Raw genomic sequence first — 26,194 nt, forward strand, 5'->3', positions numbered from 1 at the left:
GCCATTGAATATATACTTTATATGGGTGAATTATATGATATGTGAATTGCATCAATAAAACTTTAAAAAAAGCTAAGACTTAGGAAACCAAGGAAATATCATTTTTAATAGAAAATACAGGTAGTAAAGATAATAGACCAAAAATAAATAAGCTATAAGAGTTAAGAGTCGGATGATTTAATTGAACCACATTTTGGCTCTCAGCTTTTTGAGATACAAGGAAAAGTCCTATAGCTACTTGATAGATTTTGTGTCTGTCAAATAATGTTACAACTCTTACTATCTTATAAGTTGATTTTTTAAATTAGAATGAAATAGTAGATGGTACAATGTTATCTTCCTTGGTGGGTCTTTATGATTTAGGTATTCTGTGCTGATGAGTTTATGGGGGTGAGGATTGCTATACTTTTATAGGGCAGATCTCTTAGAACTTTTACATTACTCACTCAAAATTCTTGCCTGTTATCCCACCACATGCATATCCCACAGACATATGCATGATAATATTTCTGTCTTAGAATAATCACTTTTGCAACAAAGAAGAAGGATTAGAAAGAGTGATTAGATTGAAGGAATGTCTTCTGTAGCATTTCAAGTGAGGGTAATTAGGACCTGAACTTTATCAGCAAGGACAGCAAAAAGGGAAAACTTCAGAACAATTCAGAAGGGATAATCAGTAATTTTTAATGTTTGGTTGGTTAAGGGAGGAAGGTGGAGGTTCGACATGGTTTCTAGCCCTCTGACTTAGGAAACTGGGTAAATGATGACTAATTCATTGGATGAAGGAACACAAACAGAGAAGCAAGAGTGAGTTGGCATGACAGATAATTTTAGTGTGGAAAATACTGAAGTACCTAGAACACTTTGAGGTGGTTTTAATGGGCAAGTAGTTAAATATTCCAGCCTGGTTAGCAAGGGAATGATTCTGGGCTGAAGGGATTGTTGTCACCCTAGAAAATTGTGTGGAGTGAGAAAAGAATAGTGTTAGTGTGAAAGCCACCTTACAAATATGCTTGTATCTAAGTGGTAAAAAAATTTCTGAAGAAAAGGGAATATTTTACTGGCATACCTCATTTTATTTGTACTTCTTATTGTGCTTCACAGATTTTACATTTTTTACAAATTGAAGGTGAGCAACAATGAAAATTCTGAAGATAAATTATTAACGTCACCACAGAGAAATGATGATATATAATTTTAAATCCCTTCCACAATTTACAATGCAATATATTTTTAGGAAGAAAGGAGAGTTTGGATAGTAATAGTAATTATACCACTTTTGACTATTAGTTATTTTTGGCATTCTCTTTAATTAAGTACACATTCACAAAATTAAAATCCTACAACTTTGACATAGTACCTAATAAAGAAAGGGAGTTTAGTTTATATTGATGAAAGATATGTATATATCCAGTTCAATGAGTGTTGCCTATATATCGCATGGAGCAAATGTAATACAGTGCTTGATTATGTGTATCTGATCTTATTTTCTGTTCCCCCTAAATGTTGCCCTATCTTTAAAAAATAAAATGTACCACATGGTTATATAGAGAAAATAGAGCTTTCATCTCTCTTCTTTTCCCTTCCCTTCTCTCTTTCCTTTCCTTTCCTTTGCTTCCTCCCTTCCTCCTTGCCTCCCTTCCTTCCTTCCTTAAGTTTGTATGTATGTATCTATTTATTTGCTTCTCTATTTTTAAAGGTTTATTTATTTAAGAGAGAGAGAGAGAGAGAGTTCAAGCTAGGAGATGAGTAGGGGGAAAGGAAATAAGCAGACTGCCCACTGAGCAGGGAGCCTGATGTGGGGGCTCAATCCCAGGACCTTGAGATCATGACCTGAACCAAGACCTGACCTGAATCAAGAGTAGGATGCTTAGCAGCAATGTCCACAATAGCCAAACTATGGAAAGAACCTAGATGTCCATCAACAGATGAATGGATAAAGAAGAGGTGGTATATATACACAATGGAATACTATGCAGCCATCAAAAGAAATGAAATCTTGACATTTGCGACAACATGGATGGAACTAGAGCGTATCATGCTTAGCGAAATAAGTCAAGCGGAGAAAGACAGCTATCATATGATCTCCCTGATATGAGGAAGTGGTGATGCAACATGGGGGCTTAAGTGGGTAGGAGAAGAATCAATGAAACAAGATGGGATTGGGAGGGAGACAAACCATAGTGACTCTTAATCTCACAAAACAAACTGAGGGTTGCTGGGGGGAGTGGGGTTCGGAGAAGGGGGTGGGGTTATGGACATTGGGGAGGGTATGTGCTTTGGTGAGTGCTGTGAAGTGTGTAAACCTGGCGATTCACAGACCTGTACCCCTGGGGATAAAAATATATGTTTATATAAAAAATAAAAAATTAAAAAAAAAGAGTAGGATGCTTAATGGACTGAGCCACCCAGGCACTCTTAAAATTTTTATTTAAATTCCAGTTAGTGAACATGAAGTAGAATATTAGTTTCATATGTAGCTTATTTATTTTTTAAATTAACTGACTTCAACTTCTCATAGGCTCTCCTTTCCCTTCTCTCCTTTTTAGCTTGGAAATGTTAAACTTATAAGTGCCATCCATTTACTTCCAGTTAAAAGTCTCTTTGGGTGAATGCTGAATCTTACAGATTTTTTTCCTTATGACATATTCCTGAGTATGGCATATAGGTAGATTATCATACCTCTTGATTTGCCTGGGACTGTCCTAGTATGTGTCTACTGTTCTGACATAAATTTTAGTAGAACTCCCTTTTACTCTTGGAAAGGTGCCAGTTTGAATAAATGGTCACCCTAAATATAGGTTCCTTATAGGTACAGGAACAAGCCAGAGCGGGGGGAGGGATAAAGTTGGGGCCTTGAGGTTGTTTGGGATCCACATGTTGTCTCTGGACTTATATTAATTTATGGTAGAGGTTTTAAGACTGGTTCTGTACCTGGGCTAGACTCTGCTGGTAAAATTTTTGATGACCTTACATCCTTATTTAGGGCCTGAGATCCTCCATTGCTGATTTCATTCTCAACTTACCTTGTGTTGCTACCCAAAACTCCTTGGATGTCTTTGAAGTCCTCCAACTGTATTTTGACTTGATTGCCTTTCTGCAACCTTTGTGGTAGAGTAGTGGTAGTGGCCCAAGTCAAGTATTTTGGTTCTAATTTGAGTACCTTCTGCACTGCCCTTGGTATTTGGAACCTTGAGAACTCATTCACAATCTACAGGAATTAAGGGACTCTCAAGGAGGGCTAACTGAGGTCTCCCGAACACTGAATAGTTCAAACTCTTATTTTGATGTCGAATTTCTGCCCTTTGAGGATATCTCCACCTAGAGTGAATTTGGCACATGCCCCCTCTGCTTTTGGCTTACTCTTCACTTCTTCTAATGTCATCTAATGTCATCTTTGTACCTAGTACTCCCGCTTCCAGATTTAGGGCTTGATGGAGAGAAGTCAGTTCCCACTGTCAAACTGCTTGTTTCCCAAGACGCTGTCCCCTTTTTCTTAGCAGTAGTCCTCTAGGTGGAAGGCATGGAGCAGGAATCTATCTTTGGTCACATCCTGAATTTTTTTCTACACTCTGTAGCAAATAGTAAAACTCTGTGGTTTTCACCTACATATGTTAAGAGGAACTTGAGGAATGTACCAGGATATTAAATGTGGTTTTCAAGTAGTCTTAGAGCTTGAACAGGGACCTCAATAGATGAAAACAAAATAAATTGACAGGTACCCCCATTCCCATTTTTATTACCCCAAAATGACTTTTATTATATAAGAGAATACCATAAAAACAATGGGATACACCTAAAAGTTCATTCAGGGGCAAGAAAGCACTATTTTTGACAGGATTCTTTTAAAATGAAAATAGGATAGAGGGACGCCTGGGTGGCTCAGTTGGTTAAGCGGCTGCCTTCGGCTCAGGTCATGATCCCAGTGTCCTGGGATCAAGTCCCACATTAGGCTCTTAGCTTGGCGGGAAGCCTGCTTCTCCCTCTGCCTCTGCCTGCCGCTCTGTCTGCCTGTGCTTGCTCGCGCTGTCTCTCTCTCTCTCTGACAGATAGATAAAATCTTTAAAAAAAAATTTTTTTAAAAAGAAAATAGGATAGAATAAAATTGGGTTTTTTCTTCATTTTTTTAAATTAACATAATGTATTATTGATTTCAGGGGTACAGGCTTGTGATTCATCACTCTTATATAATACCCAGTGCTTATTACAACACATACCCTCCCTAATGTCCGTCACCCAGAGTTACATAATCCCTACACTCCTCTTCCCTCTAACAACCCTCAGTTATTTTCCTTTGATTAGGAGTCTCTTATGGTTTGTCTCCCTCTCTGGTTTCATCTTGTTTCATTTTTTCCTCTCTTGCCCTATGATCCTCTGCCTCATTTCTTACATTCCACATATCAGTGAGATCATAGGATAATTATCTTTCTCTGATTGAATTATTTCACTTGGCATAATGCCCTCTGGTTCCATCCACATTGTTGCAAATGGCAAGATTTCATTTTCTGATGGCTGCGTAACACTGTGTTGTGTGTGTATATGTATATATACCACAACCTTATCCATTCATCTGTCAATGGACATCTGGGCTTTTTTCACAGTTTGGCTATTGTGGACATTGCTGCTATGAACATTGGGGTGCAGGCTCCCCTTCAGACACTACATTTACATCTTTGGGGTAAATACCCAGTAGTGCAATTGCTGGGCTGTAGGGTAGTTCTGTTTTCAACTTTCAACTCAGTACTCCAGAGAAGCTGCACCAGCTCGCATTCCCACTTGGGTTCCACTTTCTCCACATCCTCACCAACATCTGTCATTTCCTAACGTGTTAATTTTAGCCATTCTGACTGGTGTGAGGTGGTATCTCATTGTGGTTGACTTATGCTTCCCTGATGCTAAGTGATGTGGTGGATTTGTTCATGTGTCTGTTGGCCATTTGGATGTCTTCTTTGCAGAAATGTCTGTTCATGTCCTCTGTCCATTTCTCAATTGGAGTATGTGTTCTTTGGGTGTTGAGTTTGATAAGTTCCTTAGAGATTTTGGATACTAGCCCTTTATCTGATATGTTGTTTGCAAATATCTTCTCCCATTCTGTCAGTTGTCTTTTGGTTTTGTCAATTATTTCCTTTGCTGTGCAAAAGCTTTTTATCTTGATGAAGCCCCAGTAGTTCATTTTTGCCTTTGTTTCCATTTCCTAAATTTTTTTTTTTTTTGCTTACTGAATTCGATCGTTCAATAAGCCGACAATAGGAATTTAGAAAATTACCTTCTCGCATTTGGTTTTCAACTCCGTTGTCTTGCCAGGAATTCAGAAATCCCATTTTGGTGGTCAAAGGCTGAGCTTTGATCCTTTGGTATTCCTCTTGTAATTCTTTCATACACATTTCAATAGAATTGGGTGGTATAATTTGTAAAAGACAAAAGGATAGGGGTGCCTGGTTGGCTAAGTCAGTTAAGCAGTTAAAGTTAGGTCATGATCCCAGTGTCCTGGGACCGAGCCGTACATTGGGCTCCCTGCTCAGTGGAAAGTCTGCTTCTCCCTCTCCCTCTCCCTTTTCCTCTGCCCCTACCCCCACTGATGCTCATGTTCTCTCAAATAAATAAATAAATAAAATCTTTAATAAAAAGAGAGAAAAAAGGATATTAATTTTTAAAAGAATTATATTTAATGTTACTTGAGATTGTTACCACAAGAATCCTAGGAAACAAGATTGCCTTTTTTTTTTTTTTAAATAAATGAGGGAAACAAGAGTCAAGACAATTAAGTAAATTTCCAAGACCACTCAAGTGTGAGTAGCAGAACTGGGCTTTAACCCTAGGTTTGTCTGATTCTGAACACTATACCTTTTCCTCTATTTGTATCATCTCACACTGAAAAATGTATAAATATATTGCTTTTTATTATTAAACTACTTTTTCATATAGATACAGGGACATTTTTAACCAGTTATATTTTTTCTAGGACATTTGATATAAATATAAATGTTATTATTTTAAGTATTATTTGAGGATTCTCAAAAGTTACTGAAAGATTAAGAGAATAACCATTAATTTGTTCTTATTATAGAGTGATGACATTAGCAGACCAAAATATTACTTCAAAACCAAAGAGTACTTCACATTCAGAATCAGGTAATAAATACTAAAACTAATCATCTTCATAATTCTGTATTTCTTTATTTTTGTGACAGTACAGCATATTTTGATAAAATTGGTAGCCCAGGAAACTGAGTGCTTTTTAGCTTGGTTGTATTTTAAGAAATGAAGATATGTGATATTAGAATGAGGGTCTTAACTATCCCTGTAACACCCTTCATTAAGTCATTTCATAAACATTTTCTGAGTATGTACTCTGTGTTGCTATATTTACAGCAGTGAGGAGTGATATAAAGTCCTTGCCTCCTGAGTTTCAGTCAAGGGAAAGGAACATAATCGATAAACAGATATATTGGAATTATGTGTGATGATTGAAAATAAAAATCAACATAGTACCTTGCATAATAGATACTAAATAATTTAGTTTATTATTAGGATGAACTTAACTAAACATTTCCAACCTTTTTAATTTATGCTATCAGATTGCTATTTTCATTTCCTGAATCAAGTTTTATAGCATCTGTTTTGGGGTAAACTTGAAGAATTGCTGATTTAGCTCTTAATAGGTATGTTTATATAAAGAAAAAAAGGTTTTTTTACATAATTGTCACTTTAAGAAATTCTCTTAATCAGTATTTTCTTTCTTTTTTTTTTAAGTTTTTTATTTTTATTTATTTCACAGACAGAGATCACAAGTAGGCAGAGAGGCAGGCAGAGAGAGAGCGGGGAAGCAGGCTCCCTGCTGAGCAGAGAGCCTGATGTGGGGCTTGATACCAGGACCCTAGGATCACAACCAGAGCCGAAGGCAGAGGCTTTAACCCACTGAGCCACACAGGTGCCCCAACTTAATCAGTATTTTCTACATGCCAGGTTTTATGTTAGGAACTCGAGTATAAAAATGATTAAAATAGTTGCTGTTCTTTTTTTAAAAGATTTTATTATTTATTTGACAGAGAGGGAGAGAGAGAGCACAAACAAGCAGAGCAACAGGCAGAAGGAGAGGGAGAGGCAGGCTTTCCACCAAGCAGGGAGCCCAATATGGGGCTCCATCCCAGGACCCTGAGATTATGACCTGAACCGAAGGCAGATGTTTAACTAACTGAGCCACCCAGGTGCCCCAATAGTGACTGTCCTGAAGGAAATTAATCAAGTGATATAAACTAAACTTGTAAAAACACACATCTTTTTTTTTTTTTTAAGATTTTTATTTATTTATTTGACAGACAAAGATCACAAGTAGACAGAGAGAGGCAGGCGCAGAGAGAGAGAGAGAGGAAGAAGCAGGCTCCCTGCTGAGCAGAGAGCCCGATGTGGGACTCGATCCTGGGACCCCGAGATCATGACCTGAGCTGAAGGCAGCGGCTTAACCCACTGAGCCACCCAGGCGCCCCAAAACACACATCTTTTAAAGGAGTAGCCATCTATTACCCTAGAAGGTGAACATTAGAAGGGGGATTTGTTTTATAGACCTAAGAGGGAATTTGTGAACAAGAGAAGAGAGGTTATGAAAGGGAAAGTGGTAAGCATACCAAAAACAATCATGATTTTATTTAGGTCTTGCCCAATAAAATATTTTGCTTTGGTGATAGAAAATGTTTTTTGTAAGGCCTAGTAGTAAGGGAAAATAGTGATTCTGAAATTATGTATGCTTTTGTATTCTTTTATGTGATTGATTAACTTGAAATTTAAAATTAAGTCGTATCTTGCTCAAGAGGTATTTTTTACTTCCTTAATTCAACAAACCTATCTTTTTTCCAATTGTATGTCAGGTTCTTTACTAAATGTTAGAAAATAGTCTAATCATAGAGACAAATAAACAATAAATTATTTCTCGGGTAATTCCTGCTTATTTGCAATCTTATCTACCACTATTAATGATTAAATATGGGAGTTCCTCAAGGTTAGTTCGTAGATTTTAATCTTTTTGAAATTAACCCTTAATATGTATAGGTGTCCTATAAAAAGAAGGGCTTCTGAGTTTTCTCTCATTAAAGATTCTCCTCTGAGGCTAAGACCTTTTTATGCAGGTGCCTTCTAAACATCTCCCCTTGGATGTTTCAGAGATACCTCATCACACTATTTATTAATTCCATTCATTCAACAAATATTTATTAATCACCTACAGTGTGACACAAAGTATTTTAGTTGCTGGGGAACATGACGGAGACCTTGCCCTAAAAGAACTATGTTATAGTAGAGGAAGAAAGACAATAAACAGTTAAATAAATATACAACAATGTCAGGAATAAGAGTACTGAAGGAAAATAAAGCAGGTAAAAACAGAGTGTGACTAGGGATGCTATTTTAAACACGGTAATAGGATAGGACTCTCTGAGGAGATTACATTTGTACAGAGCTTGAATGAAGTGAGAGAGTGGATCATGTGAAAATCTGTGACAAAGCATGCTAGGCAAAGGAAAAAAAAAAAAAAAAAACAAGAGAAAAGACCAGGAGATGGAAATGAGCTCTGCATGTTTGATGAATAGAAAAGAGGTTAGAATGACTGGAGCAAAATCAGTTTTAAAAAAAAGAATGACTTCAGTTGTGTTCAGGGAGAAATCGAATGGTATAATGTAGAGTCTCCTATGCCATCATAAGAAGCAGGGATTTTATTCTAAATGTGCCTAGAAACACATTTTAGGGCAAAGGGATGACATGATTAGATATATTTTGAATGATCACTCTGGCTACCATGTGGAGGATTGTCTAAGATGGCAAATGAAAGCAAAGAGACCCTGTTAGATTATTGTGGTGGTCAGATAGTGGTATATGAGACCAAAGTGGGACAGTGGTCTGATTCAGAATCTATCTTAAAGCAGATGTGCCAGGATTTTCTGATGTGGCTGAATGTTGCACGAGAGAGGAAAATAGAAGTTAAGGATGAGTCTAAAATTATTGGTTTTAGCAGGTGGATGAATGATGGTATCATTTCTTGAAATGGGAGCACTGGAAGACAGAGCAAGTTGGGAGACTGATTAAGAGAATTTGGTTTCAACATTAAATTTGATCTGTCTACTCATGTACTTAATATTTCACAAAATAACACAGACACAAATATGTATGTATTGTGTAATTCTGTACATATGAAGTTCAATAACAGGCAAGAGTGTTTTATGTAGTAGAAGCAAGAATAGTGATAATCTTTGGAAAGGGAGTCCTGACTGGGAAAAAAACATATAGGAAACTTCTGGGGTGTTGGAAATATTTTATATCTTGATTTGGCCAGTGACTATATAGGTGAATACATACACATTTAAGATTTGTGCCCATTACTGTGTATGTGAAGTGCTTCAATAAAATATTAAAACATTTGGAGGCCTTCAGATAGAGATGTCATGAAAGCAGTTTGTGACACAGGAGTCTGGAATTTAGGGCAGAGACAAGCTGTATCTAGATAAGTATCTAGAGTCAAGAATATAGATGAGATTACCTAGGAAGTGGAATAGAAAACAAACATGCAAAAAGAATGTAAATGGAAGACTCCAACATTTAGAACTAACTGTAACATAAATTAGCAAGAGATTAAATAAAATAAGCATTGAAAACTGAGAACTGTCATGACCAAGACCAAACCTGGTCTTCCAGTGTCCTCCATCTTAGTTACTAAATGTAGCTTAGCAGACCAGAAGCATGAGATCGTCCTTGACACCCTCATCTTTGTTACTTCCTTTGCTTAATGTATTACCAAATTTTGGTACCAGTTTCATCTCTTACTAAACTCTCAAAACTACTACTTTTCTCTGCCTTAGGAGATGAAGATGAGTGGAGTAAGTAGTCTCAAGGATTGCCAGATTTAGCAAATAAAGATACAGTATGCTCAGTTAAATATGAATTCAGATAAACAGTGAATAATTTTTTAATATGGTATCCACTTTATTTTTTAATTAACATATAATGTATTATTAGCCCCAGCGGTACAGGTAAACGGTGAATAATTTTAATATAATTTTGTCATAACTATTACACATGCTTGTACTATTACATAGCAAACACTTATACTAAAAAATTATTTGTTTATCTGAAATTCAAATTTAAGTGGGTATCGTATATTATATCTAGCAATCTTTTCACCTTTGCAGTGAGGCTGGGAATATAGAAGTATACAGGCAGTGTTCATAAAAACCAGGATTTTGTATGCTAAGTTAAGACATTTGAGTTGTAACTTGAATACAATGGAAAGCCTTGGAAGAATTTTTTTTTTTAAGTAAAAAAATCCCAATTAAAATAGCAAAAAAAAAAAAAAAAAAAAAAGAGAGAGAGAGAGAGGAGCCTTGGAAGAATTTTAAGCAGATGATATTAAACTTGTGTTTTAGGTTTATAATGTAGGCAGTGGACTGCAGAGGGAGCTGAAATGAAAAGCTATTGAAATAATTCGAAGAGAAATCTTGTGTTGACTTAAAGCAAGGTATTAGTGTTAAGAATAAAGAAAACCAAATTTGCAATACTCATAGCAGTAACTTTGACACATAACAGACTAGATATTTGTTGCCTTGGATTGAGCCTGGAGAGTGAAAAAAGAGAAAAGTCAGAAATAAAGAAGAGCCATAAAAGGGGCCAGAGGGAAAATGTTCATATTTGTTGTACTGATGTCCAGTAAGATAGGACAGAAAAGGTTTCTGCTCATAAAGGTGGGACCTGAAACTAGATTGCTGTGGGTTTGGGAGTAAACAGGAGGAGAAGAAGTTATATTAGTATATGTGGACAACTCTTTGAAGAAACATGCCCATGGAGAAGAGGAGAGAAAGGATGTAACAGGAAGGAGTATGGGGTACAGATAAATTTTTTGGTAAGATGAAAGAGTCCTGACTGTATTTTAAATACTAATAGAAAATTTGCAGTAAAAAGGGAGAGCCTGAAAATACAGGAGAATGGAAATGGAAGGATAGTTATTGAAGAACTCTAATCACATGCAACCTTCTCTACCAAATGAAAAGTAAATATTTTACATAGAGCTTATTTACTTGTGTGAAACCTAGAGCTCTTAAAAATAAAGCCCTTTATGTAGTAAGTCAGGTTATTCAACATATATTAAGCCTTTCTTCTAAACCTATTTCAAAGACACAGTCATTAAAATCAGGGTGTTTTGTTTTTGTTTTTGTTTTTGTTTTTTTCCAAATTCGAGTTCTACTTTCTATACTTATAGTTAATGAGAGGTTAAATGATTAAAATATTGAAGCATCTTTTTCTTTACAGATAATGCGGCTTGTGAAGTTTTACTTGCTGAGAAAACTTACCCTTCAGCGCCTGAGAAAACAAAGAAAAAAGTAAGTGTTGAAACAGAAAAACTATATAAATCATAAATTTCATTGATGTAGGACATATTCTTAACTAACGGTTTTATAGGAGTTATTTTTCAGCTATTTAAGTCAATAATTTCAAACAGATTTTGAACTTAGGAATTAGATTACATTACTGTTACATGAATATATACTGTAAATTAGTTTAATGAAAGAGAAAGTTTACAGTTTTTCCAAATTCCTTTTAGATAATTGGATGTCTATTAAATATTAATTTAAGGTAAAAATAAGACATTCGCTATATAGCTAGAGCAGTGTTTTCTGCTGAGGAGAATTTGTGAATTAATATGTTAGCCCTAGAATCTAGAGGTCTTTGGGGGGAAATATAAACTTTATTTTGTATGTAACAGGAGCTACTCTTTGAGTGACTATTCAGTGCTAGGCATTATTCTAAGCACTTTTTATAAATCATATCTTTTTCTTATTCCTACCTATGAGGTTTTTGTTTGTTTGTTTTGCTTTGTTTTCATGTATTTTATAGCTAAGAAAAATGAGGTTTAGATATTATTTAGTGTGTTTGAGGAGTTTGTGGCAGGTTTTTCTGGATCTTATATCTGTATTCTTTCCACTATACTTTACTGTCATTGTATACATTGGGTAAAAAAAAATTTGAAAAAGGGCAAGAGTCTCAGTAGGAAGATTCCTTAGTATGAAGTTACAGATATTTTAGGTACAAGATTGTGGTGGCTTGACAAGGATATTTTGTAGGAGAGATGGGAAATATGCATGGATTCAAGATAATTTTGCCTAGGAGAGGCAGGGGGTCTGAGGGTACATGAAAATGAAAATGTTGTAAGGACCACTGGCTATAAATCTGCAGGTCAGGAAAATGGAAGATAAGTATACAGTGTTGCAGATATTTCTAAGTTTATACAAATAGATGAAAGCACCTGAGAAAGAATGAGTTTCTACAGAGTGAAGAAGAGAAAAGAGTCCAGGATCATTCCTTGGAATATTCAATAGTCAGGTAGAAAAGAGTGGACAGAGGAAAAGAGGAAAATGAACAGAATGTGGTATCATAGGAGAAGAGGCAAGAATATTTATTCCTAAAAGGGGGAGTGATTAATAATACTGAATGTTGCTTGGAATCCCAGGTTATAAAGAACTTTGCAAATTTGGAGGACTTCCAGTTTCTGGTCTAGCACGTAAGGAACTTAGAAGTCTCCACTTTGGCCTAACAAGTAAAAACCTGAACCACCTGGGTGGTGCAGTCAGTTCAGTGCCTGACTTTTTGTTTCTGCTTGGATGGTGATCTTGGGATCTTGGGATTGGGCCCTGTTTAGCTCTGGGCTCTCTGTGGAGCCTGATCGAGACTCTCTCCCTCTATCCCCAACCCCTGTACTTGTTCTATCTCTCAGTCTCTCTCTCTCTCTTAAATAAATGAATAAACCTTAAAAAAAAAACCTGAACAAAGTTAAAAATCAATAAGTCTTTTTAGATATGTCAGAAAAATTATGTCATAGGCCAAAGTGCTGCACTAATACTTGGAAAGACAGTTGGATACAGAGACTCATGAATTACTGGAGCAAAAACACTTGAACAGAAACCTCCCTGAGAACCATTGCTGGGATGGGAAAACCAGTGTTGGTGTGGTTGATGAGTTGCTAGAGGCTCAGTGAGGACAATGATGAGAGTTAAAAACTCAAGATGGACACAGTCATCAGGGGGGCTTAACACTTTTTTATCTAAAAACCTAAAGAGTTTTATCTTTAGGAAGGACCTTTATCAGATCCTCACAGTCAATATCTGAGAAAAATCCCTTCATGCTTTTGGTAATGGGAAGAGGAAAAGAACCATCTTGAAATATACTGGAATATTCTGTTCTTAACAAAGCCTTCCTTCGGGAGAATGTATTTCACCAGAGCCTAACTTGTTGGGGTTTTAGTAGAGCCTGACCTACCTTGGGGAAAGGAAATACCCAACTTCAGCCAGCTCTGCTTTTACAAATGAGGAAAGGAAATATTCCAATTCCAGCTCTCTCTAGCCTTCCACGTGGAGGAATGGAAATATCCAGATAAAGGTGTCTCTACGTGTCCTGTCCAACCTAAGAAGATATGGGGACTAAGAAGTACTGGCAAATTTTACCCCCCAGGTGTAAAGGCTCAACAAAAAAGACCTAATCATAGCCCTATGACTTACACCTTGCCACTACATTACTAAAGGCCTATCTACCAATGTTCTCATCACTTAGTACATCTTGTCTACCTTTTAGCAAAAAAAATTACAAGGCTTATTAAAAGGCAAAAACAAACAAACAAACAAAAAACACAGTTTGAAGAGACTGAATAGACATCCCAAGAGTCAGATAAAGCAGTAGTATTAGAATGATCAGACCAGAATTTTAAATAGCTATGATTAATATGCTAAGGGCATTATAGAAAAAAGTAGACAATGTGCAAAAACAGGTGAATAATATAAACAGAGAGATGGAAATTCTTTTTCTTTAAAATATTTTGCTTATTTATTTGAGAGAGAGCAAGTAAGAGAGAGTATGAGAGGGGAGAAGGTCAGAGAGAGAAGCAGACTCCCTGTGGAGCTGGGAGCTTGATGCAGGACTCAATTCTGGAAATCTGGGATCATGACCTGAGCCAAAGGCAGTCACTTAACCAACTCAGCCACCATGCACCTAAGAGATGGAAATTCTAAGAAAGATCAAAATAGAAATGCTAGAGATCAAAAATACTATAGCAAGAATGAAGAATGCTTTCGATGGACTTGTTAGTAGACTGGGCATAGTGAAGAAAGAATACTTGAGTTTGAGGATATGATAGTAAAATCTTTCAAAACTGAAAAACAAAGAGAAAAAAGACTGAAAAAAAAAGAACAGAATATTCAAGAACTGTGAGACAACTACAAAAGGTGTGACATATACATAATTGGAATTCCAGAAAGAGACGACACAGGAAAGGTACAGAAACAATATTTGAAGCAATAATGACTGAGAATTTCCTAAAATTAATGTCAAATACAAAATTATAGATTCAGGAAGGTCAAAGAACACTCAGCAGGATAAGTACCCTCAAATCTACAACTCGATCTATCATATTCAAACATCTTGAAAGAAAGAAAAAAATCTTGAAAGAAGCCAGAAGGAAAAAAACGCCATGCCTATAGAAGAATAAAGGTAAGAATTACAGAGCTCTCTCTAGAAACTATCATGCAAGAAAAGAGGGAAGTGAAATACATAAAGTCCTGAGAGGAAAAACACCCACCAACCTAGAAATCTATATCTCATGAAATTACCCTTCAAAAATGAAGGAGAGGGCGCCTGGGTGGCTCAGTGGGTTAAGCCGCTGCCTTCGGCTCAGGTCATGATCTCAGGGTCCGGGGATCGAGTCCCGCATCAGGCTCTCTGCTCAGCAGGGAGCCTGCTTCCCTCTCTCTCTCTCTGCCTGCCTCTCTGTCTACTTGTGATCTCTGTCTGTCAAATAAACAAATAAAAAAAATCTTTAAAAAAAACATGAAGGAGAACTAAAGACTTTCTTAGACAAACAAAAATTATAATTTGTCACCAATAGGCCTGCTTTGTAAGAAATGTTAAAGGAAACTCTCAGGGAAAAGACAATAATGTGTCAGATAGGTTTAACTCTCCCAATAAATGTAAGACTATGATGGAGTATGTTAAATAAGAAAGATTGTATATGTAGGGTCAAAGGCTATACGGGAACTCTGTATATTCTGCTCAATTGTGCTGTGAACCTCCAATTTTTCTTTAAAAATTTGTTAATTTGGGGGGCACCTTGGTGGCCCAGTGGGTTAAGCCTCTGCCTTTGGCCTGGGCCATGATCTCAGGGTCCTGGGATCGAGCCCCACATTGGGCTCTCTGCTCAGCAGGGAGCCTGCTTTCCCCTCTCTCTCTGCCTGCTGCTCTACCTACTTGTGATCTCTCTCTGTCTCTGTCAAATAAATAAATAAAATCTTTAAAAAAATTTAAAAAGTAAAATAAAAATTTATTAATTTTTAAAAACTCAATTGCATTCAGAATCAAGAAGGAAACTGATGACTTTAGCAAGAATAATTTTAGTGGACTCATGAGAGGCAAGCCAGACTGGAAGAGCTTGAAAAGTTATAGAAAAGAAGGACATATAAAATATAAACAGAAGTAAATTGTGACCCCAACAACATGAAACATATGTGGGGGTGAAGAGTAAATGTGTAGAACATCCTTACGCAGTTGAAGTTATCAGCTTAAAATGAAATGTTGTAACTATTTTGAAAGCCCTATGACAATCCAGGCACAAGTCTTTAAGAGACACACAAAATGTAAAGAGAAAAAAATTAAAGCATATCCCTATTTTAAAAAAAAATCAATTCACAAAGAAAGACAGCAAGAGAGGAAGATAAGAACAAAGGAAGTACAGAACTGTCAGAAAGCAATTAACAAAATGATGATAATCCTTACTATCAATAAGTTATTACCTATCAAGAATTACTTTAAATGTAAATGATTTAAATTTGTCATTTAAAAGACATAAAGTGAGGGAATAAAAAAAAAATAGCCCAACTATATGCTGCCTAGAAGAGATTTACTTAAACTTCTTTCTTTCTCTCTCCCCCTTTTCTTTCTTTCTTTCTCTTTCTTTCTTTCTTTCTTTCTTTCTTTCTTTCTTTCTTTCATGTAGGAGGCTTGAAACTCATGATCCTGAGATCAAGAGTCAGACACTTAACCAACTGAGCCACTGAGGTTCCCCATAGATTTGCTTAAGGTTTTGTTTTTTTTTGTTGTTGTTGTTGTTTTATCTTTTTTTTCCAATTTATTTATTTTCAGAAAAACAGTATTCATTATTTTTTCACCACACCCAGTGCTCCATGCAAGTCGTGCCCTCTATAATAACCACCACTTGGTACCCCACCCTCCCACCCCACCGCCACTTCAAACCCCTCAGATTGTTTTTCAGAGTCCATAGTCTCTCATGGTTCACCTCCCCTTCCAATTTACCCAAATTCCCTTCTCCTCTCTAACGCCCCTTGTCCTCCATGCTATTTGTTATGCTCCACAAATAAGTGAAACCATATGATAATTGACTCTCTCTGCTTGACTTATTTCACTCAGCATAATCTCTTCCAGTCCCGTCCATGTTGCTACATAAGTTGGGTATTCATCCTTTTTGATGGAGGCATAATGCTCCATAGTGTATATGGACCACATCTTCCTTATCCATTCATCCGTTGAAGGGCATCTTGGTTCTTTCCATAGTTTGGCGACCGTGGCCATTGCTGCTATAAACATTGGGGTACAGATGGCCCTTCTTTTCACGACATCTGTGTCTTTGGGGTAAATACCCAGGAGTGCAATTGCAGTGTCATAGGGGAGCTCTATTTTTAATTTCTTGAGGAATCTCCACACTGTTCTCCAAAGAGGCTGCACCAACTTGCATTCCCACCAACAGTGGAAGAGGGTTCCCCTTTCTCCACATCCTCTCCAACACATGTTGTTTCCTGTTTTGTTAATTTTGGCCATTCTAACTGGTGTAAGGTGGTATCTCAATGTGGTTTTAATTTGAATCTCCCTCTGGGCTAATGATGATGAACATTTTTTCATGTGTCTGATAGCCATTTGTATGTCTTGATTGGAGAAGTGTCTGTTCATATCTTCTGCCCATTTTTTGATGTGTTTGCCTGTTTCGTGTGTGTTGAGTTTGAGGAGTTCATTATAGATCCTGGATATCAACCTTTTGTCTGTACTTTCATTTGCAAATATCTTCTCCCATTCCGTGGGTTGCCTCTTTGTTTTTTTTGACTGTTTCTTAAGGTTTAAAGGCAATTAGGCTGAAAGTGAAAGGATGTAAAAATTTTTCCATGGAAGTGTAAACTAGAAGAGATCAGGAGTAGTTATATCAGACAAAATAGATTTTAAGTTGAAAGCTATAATAAGAGACAATGTTATTACATAAAAATAAGGGGCCAGTTCATCAAGAGGACATAACAGTTGTAAATATATAAACATCCAACATTGAAGGACCTAAATATGTTAATATTTAACATGTCTGAAGGCAGAAATAGACAACAATGCAATAGTAATAGGATACTTCAATACCCTACTATCCAACAATGAATAGATCATCCAGACAGAAAATCATTGAAAGAATAATGGATTTGAACAACACTTTAGACCTAATAGACCTAATAGACATATACAGAACATTTCATTCAACAATAGTAGAATCCACATTCTTTTTTTTTTTAAGATTTTATTTATTTATTTGACAGAGAGAAATCACAAGTAGATGGAGAGGCAGGCAGAGAGAGAGAGAGGGAAGCAGGCTCCCTGCCGAGCAGAGAGCCCTATGCGGGACTCGATCCCAGGACCCTGAGATCATGACCTGAGCTGAAGGCAGCGGCTTAACCCACTGAGCCACCCAGGCGCCCCAGAATCCACATTCTTGTCAGTGCACATGGAACATACTCCAAGATGGATCACATATTGCATCACAAAACAAGTTTTAACAAATGTTAAGAAGATTGAAATTATATCAAGTATCTCTTCTGACATACTGGCATGACATTAGAAATGTATAATATAAGGAAAATGGAAAATTCACAAATATGTGAAAACTAAATAACACATTTTTGTATAACTAATGAGTCAAAGAAGAAATCAAGGGATGTCAAAAAAAATCTTAAGACAAATAAAAATAGAAACACAACATACCAAAACTTATGGGATACTGAAAAAGTAACCCTAAGATAGAATCTTATTATGATAAATACCTACATTATGAAAAAATTAAGATCTCAAACATGCAACTTAACCTTATACTACAAGGAACTAGAAAAAGAACAAAGTCCAAAGCAGAATGAAGGAAATAAAAATAAGAGAAGAAATAAATGAAGTAGATATTAGAAAGGCAATAAGAATCATTAACAAAACTAAGAGCCAGTTTTATTAGAAGATAAACAATGGAAAAACTTTAGTCTAAGAAAAAAGAGAAATGACTCATTGATAAAATTATCAATGAAAGATAAGACATTGGGACGCCTGGGTGGCGCAGTTGGTTGGACGACTGCCTTCGGCTCAGGGCGTGATCCTGGAGTCCCGGGATCGAGTCCCACATCAGGCTCCCAGCTCCATGGGGAGTCTGCTTCGCGGAGTCTGCTTCGCTCTCTGACCTTCTCCTCGCTCATGCTCTGTCTCACTGTCTCTCTCTCTCAAATAAATAAATAAAAAATTTAAAAAAAAAAAAGAAAGATAAGACATTACGGTGCATACCATAGAAATACAAAAGAACATAACAGACTACTATGAATAATTATATACCAAAAAATTAGATAACTTAGGAGATATGGATAAATTCCTAGAAACAGAAACTTACCAAGACTGAATCATGAAATAACAGAAAATCTGAAGAGACATAAAAAGCAAGGAAATGGAATCAGTAATAAAAAGATCTCCAGCAAATAAAAGGGACCAGATGACTTCACTGGTGAATTCTACCAAATGTTTGAAGAAGAATTAATACCAGTCCTTCTTAAACTTTTCTAAAAAATTGAAGAGGAAGGAACACTTCCAAACTCATTTTAGAAAGCTGGAATTACTGTGATACCAAATCCAGGCAAGAACACTGAAAGAAAAGAAACTTATAGGCCAATATCCCTGATGAACATAGATTTAAAAATCCTCCAGAAAATACTAGCAAACCATATTTAAGAGCACAATGAGAAGATCATATACCATGATCAAATAGGATTTATCCTTGAGATGCAAGGATAATTCAACATAAGAAAATCAATTAATGTGATCCCACATTAACAGAATGAAGGATAAAAATTATATGATCATCTCAACAGATGTAGAAAAGCACTGGACAAAATTCAATATCCTCTCATGATAAAAACATACAACAAATTAGGTGTAGAAGGAATATACCTCAACATAATAAAGGCTATATATAACAAGCCCACAGCTGATGTCTTACTCAATGGTGAAAAGTTAAAAGTCATTTTTCTAAGATCAGGAATAAGAAAAGATGTTCACTCTTGCTATGTCTTTTCAACATAGTACTGCAAGTTTAGCCAGAGCAATTAGGTAAGAAAAAGAACCAAAAATCATCCATATAAGAAAGGAGGAAATGAAATTATCCTTTGTAGATGGCATGATCTTATATATTGAAAACCCTAAAGGCTCCACTGAAAAACTGTTAGAAGGTAAATAAAATCAGTAAAGTTACAGAATACAAAATCAATATACAAAGATCTGTTGTGTTTCTATACACTAGCATCAAACTCTTTGGAAGTGAAATTAAAAAGCAATTCTCTGAGATAAGAGAAAAAATATATGAATATATGTAATAAAAAATATATATATAAGAGAAAAAAATATATAAAATGTATATTGGTTTCTGCCCCCATTTCCTGGCACAGAGCTCCTAAACACTTGTAATTTCCTAAGTGATGAAGAAAACCAGGAGCATCTCTTGTTTTAATTTGTTTTTTTACTTTATCCCTCACAGAGGGCTCCTAAAACCTTTGCAATTCCCAGTTGATAAGAATACTAGAGGATCTTTTTGGAGTGCCTGGGTGGTGCACTTGGTTTGGCACCCACTCTTGGTTTTGGCTCAGGTCTTGATCTCAGGGTTGTGAAATTGAGTCCCACATCAGGCTCCATGCTCAGTGTAGAGTCTGCTTAGGACTCTCTACCCCTCTCCCCACTCTCTTTCTCTCTCTCTAATACATAAATAAATCTTAAAAAAAATACTAAAGTATGTTTTGTTCATGAGACAACTCTGAGTGGACTCCTACATGGCTCCTGGAAGGGGGTTGGTCATCAGAAAGACCAAGCCATAATTAGAAGCTTAAAATTTTCAACCCAGTTACCCCCTTCTCCAAAGAGGAGAAAGGGGCTTGAATGAAGTTAGTAACTGATTATGCCTATGTGAGAAGGCCTCCATAAAAATTCAAATGGTAGGGGATTTGGAGATCTTGTAGGTCAGTGAACACAACCACACCAGGAAGGTGACAGAGCAGAACTCCATGGTAGCAGATGTTTTTATACTTGGGACCCTCCTAGACCTTGCTCTGTGTTCGTATGTATCCTTTATCATGACCTTTAATAAATTACTAAATGTAAGTGAATGTTTCCCTGAGTTATATGAGCTATTCTAGCAAACTAATTGAACCTGATGATGGAGTGATATAGGCTTTCAGTTTGTAGGCAAATTGTACAGAAGTTGAGGATAACCCGGGCACCTAGTACTTGTGATTGGCATCTGAAGTAGGGTAGGAGCAGTCTTGTGGGACTGAGCCCTAAACCCATGGGATCTGACCCATCTCCAGGGAGACAGTATTAGGATTGAGTTGAATTGTAAGACACCTAGCTGGTGTTGCAGAGAATTTCCTGTTATGGTAAAAACCCCAAACACATTTAGTGACTAGAGGTATCAGAAGTATAAGTACTTAAGGACATTCATAGGAGAAAGATTCACTGGGAGAGAAGAACTGTGGTTTTTCCTTCAAAAGTCCTATTCATAATCTCATCAAAAACAATAAAATACTTAGAGATGAATTTAACCAAGGAGATAAAGGACCTGTACACTACCAATTCTAAGACATTGATGAAAGTAATTGAAGAACACACAAATAAATGGAAAGATATCCTACGTTTTTAGATGTGAAGAATTTATATTATGAAATTGTCCATCCTAATCAAAGCAATCTACAGAGCCAGTGTAATCCCATTTAAAGTTCCAATCATGTTTTTCTCAGAAATAGAACAATTCTACTTAAATTTGTTTGGAACCACATAAGACCCCAAATAACCAAAGCAATCTTGAGAAAGAACAAAGCTGGAGACATCACATTCTTGATTTTAATATATATTAAATTTGTAAAATTTAATCTTGAATTTTTTTCCACTTCATTCACACACTTAGTATATGCAACTTTAATCAACCAAAAGAAAAAGTCCCAAATGTACAAGTGGAAAAAATCAAATTGTTGACATAGGCTTAACTAATATCAGCTACTTTTATGTACAGCTGTATAAGTTCAAAAAAGCTATCCTATATGTATATACAAAAGTTGTTTATACACAAGTCTGTACATAGGGTCTATACATTTATTTCCTTAGGACCCTTAGGTGCCACCTCTTGGTGAAGACACCAACACTTCATTCACATATCTTACAAAAAAAGACTACTTCCAGGATTGACAACAATGTGCATCCTGTATTCAGACCATTTAGGCTCCATTCAATTGGTTAAGATCCTTTCCTCAATGCAGACCACACCAGGTGCCTGGACTTCCCTAAATAGCTTCACAGAGTTCTCCAAAGTAAAACTCCATAAACCAACCCGCAATGAGGAAGCTATAGAAATGGAAACATTATGGCTCTGGCATAAGACCAGTAGAACAGAATAGAGATACCAGAAATAAACCCACATTTCTACAGCCAATTGATTTTTGACAAGGGTGCCAACACCACAAATTGGAGAAAGTATAGTCTTGTCAATAAATGGTAATGGGAAAGGTGGACATTTACATGCAAAAGAATGAGATGGGAACTCCTATCTTATACCACTCACAAAAAGTTAAGTCAAAATGGATTAAGGACTTAAATATAAGACCTGAAACCATAAAACTCCTAGAAGAAAACATAGGGCAAAACCTCCTTGACAGTAATCTTGGCAATGATTTCTTTATAAGACACCAAAAGAACATTTGAAAAAATACTAAAGTAGTGAGACTACATTAAACTAAAGAGCTTTTACACTGCAAGGGAGTTAATCAGTAAGTTGAAAATGCAAGCCACAGAATGGGAGAAAATATTTGCAAATCATGTATCTTATAAGGGGTTAATATTCAAAATATTTAAAGAACTTGTACAACTCAATGCCAAAAAACCAAAAAATCCAATTTTAGAACAGGCAAAATACCTGAAGAGATGTTCTCGCAAAGAAGACATAGATGCTGCCAAAAGGTACATGAAGAAGTGCTGAATATCACTAATAATCGGAGAAATGCAAATGCAAACCACAAATGACACCTGATAGGATGGCTATTATCAGAAACACAAGAGATAACAAATGTTGGCAAAGATGTGCAGAAAAGGGAATCCTTAAATACTGTTAGTGGAACTGTAAATGAGGACAAGTATTATGGAGAACCATATGGTGGTTCTTCAAAAAAATAAAAAGAACTATGATGTGATCCTGCCATTCTACTTCTGGATATATATATCCAAAGGAGAAAGAAAATGAAATGGGTATCGCAAGGGATAAATATCTGCATTCCCCTGTTCACTGCAGCATTATTCACAGTAACCAAGATATGAAAACAGCCTAAAAGTCCTTCAATGGATGAATGGATAGAGAAAGTATGGTATAGATATAGATATAGATATAGATAATGGAATATTATTGTCATAAAAATAAGAAAATCTTGCATTTACAATCACATACATGAACCTGAAAGGCATTATGTTAAATGAAATAAACCAGAGGAAGACAAATACTGCATAGTATCACTTATATGTGGAATCCCAAAAAACAAAAAACAAACAAAGCCAATTTCATAGAAACAGAGGATAGAAAATATAATGGTAGTTTCCGGGGTCTAGGCCTCTGGGGAAATGGGGAGATGTAGGTCAAAAGGTAAAAACTTTCATTTATAAGTTCTGAGAATCTAATGTACAGCATGGTGATAATTATAATACAATATTATTTAGTTGAAAGTTACTGAGAGTAGATCTTAAGCTTTCTCACCACACACACACACACACACACACACACACTTTATATGTTAGGTGGTGGATATGTTAATGATCTTGATCATTTGGCAATGTTTATGTGTATCAAATCATTAAAATCACTTAAAATCTTTACAACTATATTTGTCAGTTTTTCCTCATTAAAGGTTGGGGTTGGGGGGAAGTGGGGAAGTAATGATTATGAATGGAACTTGACTCTGAGGGGAAATTAAGAAAAAGCACTGTAACTAGAAGGAGAGGCAGGGTCAGAGGAAACATGTTTTGTTGTGTTTCCTAAATCATTTTTTTTTTAAAGATTTTTTCTTTATTTCTCTGACAGAGATCACAAGTAGGCTGAGAGGCAGGCAGAGAGAGAGGAGGAAGAAGGCTCCCTGCAGAGCAGAGAGCCCGATGTGGGGCTCGATCCCAGGACCCTGGGATCATGACCTGAGCCGAAGGCAGAGGCTTAACCCACTGAGCCACCCAGGCGCCCCCCTAAATCATTTTTGAGGGCTAATGGGAATGATGGAAATGAGGAAGAGGGGTTAGCTGAATGTAACCCAGTGGGCAACTGGAGCCTCTATGACCTAGTGATCTAGTTGAAGTTGGCCTGAATTTCACTTCTTTAGCCTAAAACAATAAAACATTTCCCTAAACTTTCTGTTTACTTTTCCACGCTTCTTCACTTCCTCGAAGTTATATTTCCCTTTCTGGCTTACATGCAATCTGTCTCAATTTCATACTCTATCAATTCACATACACAGGTACACACACAACGTGTATACATATTAAGGATCTTATAATTTAAATGTGTCACATCTTGATTAAATGCCATTTCTTATGCTCTTGTATGATCTGTTCCTTCTCAAAACTGTGCTCCTAATAGGTGGTTCCTGACTATAGTTTTATCATCCTTGGGATGCTGGTGTATAAGAACTTTCCTATGGTTCTCAAATCAAGATATACAAATGGCCAGTGAACACATGAAAAGATGCTCTTATGATTAGTCATTAGGGAAATGCAAATCAAAACCACAATCAGAGATTACTTAATACCCATTATGATGACTGTAATTGATAAGATAGCCAATGAAAAATTGTAATAATAATAACTGTTGCATCCTACAGCTTGGATGAACCTTGAAAAACAAAGAAGCTTGTCAAAAAGACCACATATTATATAATTCCATTTGGGTAGGCAAATAAAGATAGTGGTTACATAGGTCTGGTGGGAGGTAGAATGGAGACTTACTGCTAATGGATATGGAGTTTCATTTAGGGGGAACAAAAATGTTCTAAAATTAGGCTCTGGTGGAGGAGGAGTTGATATGGCAGAGAATTAAGGGGACACTAAGCTTGTCTTGTCCCTCTAATATCGCTAGATAGTTAACAAATCATTCCAAACACCCAAGAAAGCAGTTGGAGATCTGAGAACAAAAACTGCAAGTCTCCAAGTAGGAAAGCAACCACCTTTTGGAAAATTATTTTGACAAACAGACCAAAACACACCCAGGATCTAGTTTTGTTGTTGTTGTTTCTTTTCTTCTTTTCTTTTCTGGACAAAATGATGAGTTGGAGAAATTTGCTCCAAAACAAATAAAAGGAGGTAGTGGCCAGGGATTTAATCAATACAGATATAAGTAATACGTCTGAATTAGAATTTAAAACAAAGACTATAAGGATACTAGCTGGGGTTGAGAAAAAGCATAGAAGACACTAGAGAATCCCTTACTGCAGAAATGAAAGAACTAAAACCTAGTCAGGCTGAAAAATAAATGCTATAACAGATGCAATCCCAAGTGGAGGTCATAAAGATGAGGATGGATGAAGCAGAGCAGTAAGTCAATGATATAGAAGATAAAATTATGGAAAATAATGAAGCTGAAAAGAAGAGGGAAAGAAAAGTAATGAACTATGAAGGACTTAGGGAACTCAGCGACTTAGTAAAACATAATACCAGCCCGGTGATGGGTATTAAGGAGGGCACTGAGTGTTATATGTAAACAATCTTGGAACACTACATCAAAAACTAGTGACATACTGTATAGTGACTAACATAATATTTAAACAAATTTTTTAAATAAAAAAAAATACCATTCATATCATAGGAGCCCCAGAAGATGAAGAGAGAGGAAAAGGAGCAGGTTTATTTGAACAAATTATAGCTGAAAATTGAAAGGACAATAGTCATGAAAATCCAAGAAGCACAGAGATCTCCTATTAAATTCAACTAAAGCTGACCATCACCAATGGGAAAAAAAAGCCCTTAACCTAAAAGGGAAGATAAATCAGGTTTGCAGTAGATCTATCCACAGAAGCCTGACAGACCAGAAAAGCATGGAAGAAAATATTTGATATGCTGAATGGGAAAAATATGCAGCCAAGAATTCTTCATCCAGCAAGGCTGTCATTCAGAATAGAAGGAGAGTTAAAGAGTTTCCCAGACAAAAAAAACTAAAGGAGTTCCAGACCACAAACAATCCTGCAAGAAATTTGACTCTTTGAATGGAACTCTTTGAGTGGAGGGGGGAAAAAAAAGGCCCAAAGCAAAAAGACCAGAAAGGACCAGAGAATAGCACCAGAAACCAACTCTACAGGTAACACAATAGCACTAAATTCATATCTTTCAAAAAAAAATTCATATCTTTCAAAAATTTCTGAGTATAAATGGACTAAATGCTCCAGTCAAAAGTCATAGGGTGTCAGAATGGATAGAAAACAAATCCATCTATATGCTGCCTATAGGAGACTCATTTTAGACCTAAAGGCACCTACAAATTGAAAGTGAGGGAATGGAGAACCATCTATTATACTAATGGGCATTGAAAGAAAGCTGGAGTAGTCATACTTATATCAGACAAACTAGATTTTAAAACAAAGTCTGTAACAAGACATGAAAAAGGACATTGTATAATGATTAAGGGGTCTATCCATCAAGAAGATTGAACAGTTGTGAATATTTATGCCCCCAACTTGGGAGTATCCAAATATGTAAATCAATTAATAATAAACATAAAGAAATTAATTGATAATAATACAATAACAGTAGGGGACTTTAACACTCCACTCACGACAATGGACAGATTGAAAATCAGCAAGGAAACAATGGCTTTGAATGA

At 36.2% G+C, this 26,194-nt stretch overlaps 1 protein-coding gene across 1 annotated transcript in view; it reads left to right on the forward strand.

Moving 5' to 3' along the window:
* The window catches only part of MEIKIN (meiotic kinetochore factor), an 87,139-nt gene that overhangs the window by 34,677 nt on the left and 26,268 nt on the right, over positions 1-26,194 (forward strand). Inside the window, exons 8-9 of the mRNA XM_044227782.1 lie at positions 6,068-6,132; positions 11,290-11,360. Coding sequence (XP_044083717.1) covers positions 6,068-6,132; positions 11,290-11,360 — 136 coding nt within the window. The remainder of the gene's footprint in view (positions 1-6,067; positions 6,133-11,289; positions 11,361-26,194) is intronic.

The sequence above is a fragment of the Neovison vison genome, chromosome 1 (genome assembly GCF_020171115.1).
Source record: "Neovison vison isolate M4711 chromosome 1, ASM_NN_V1, whole genome shotgun sequence".
Taxonomy (NCBI): domain Eukaryota; kingdom Metazoa; phylum Chordata; class Mammalia; order Carnivora; family Mustelidae; genus Neogale; species Neogale vison.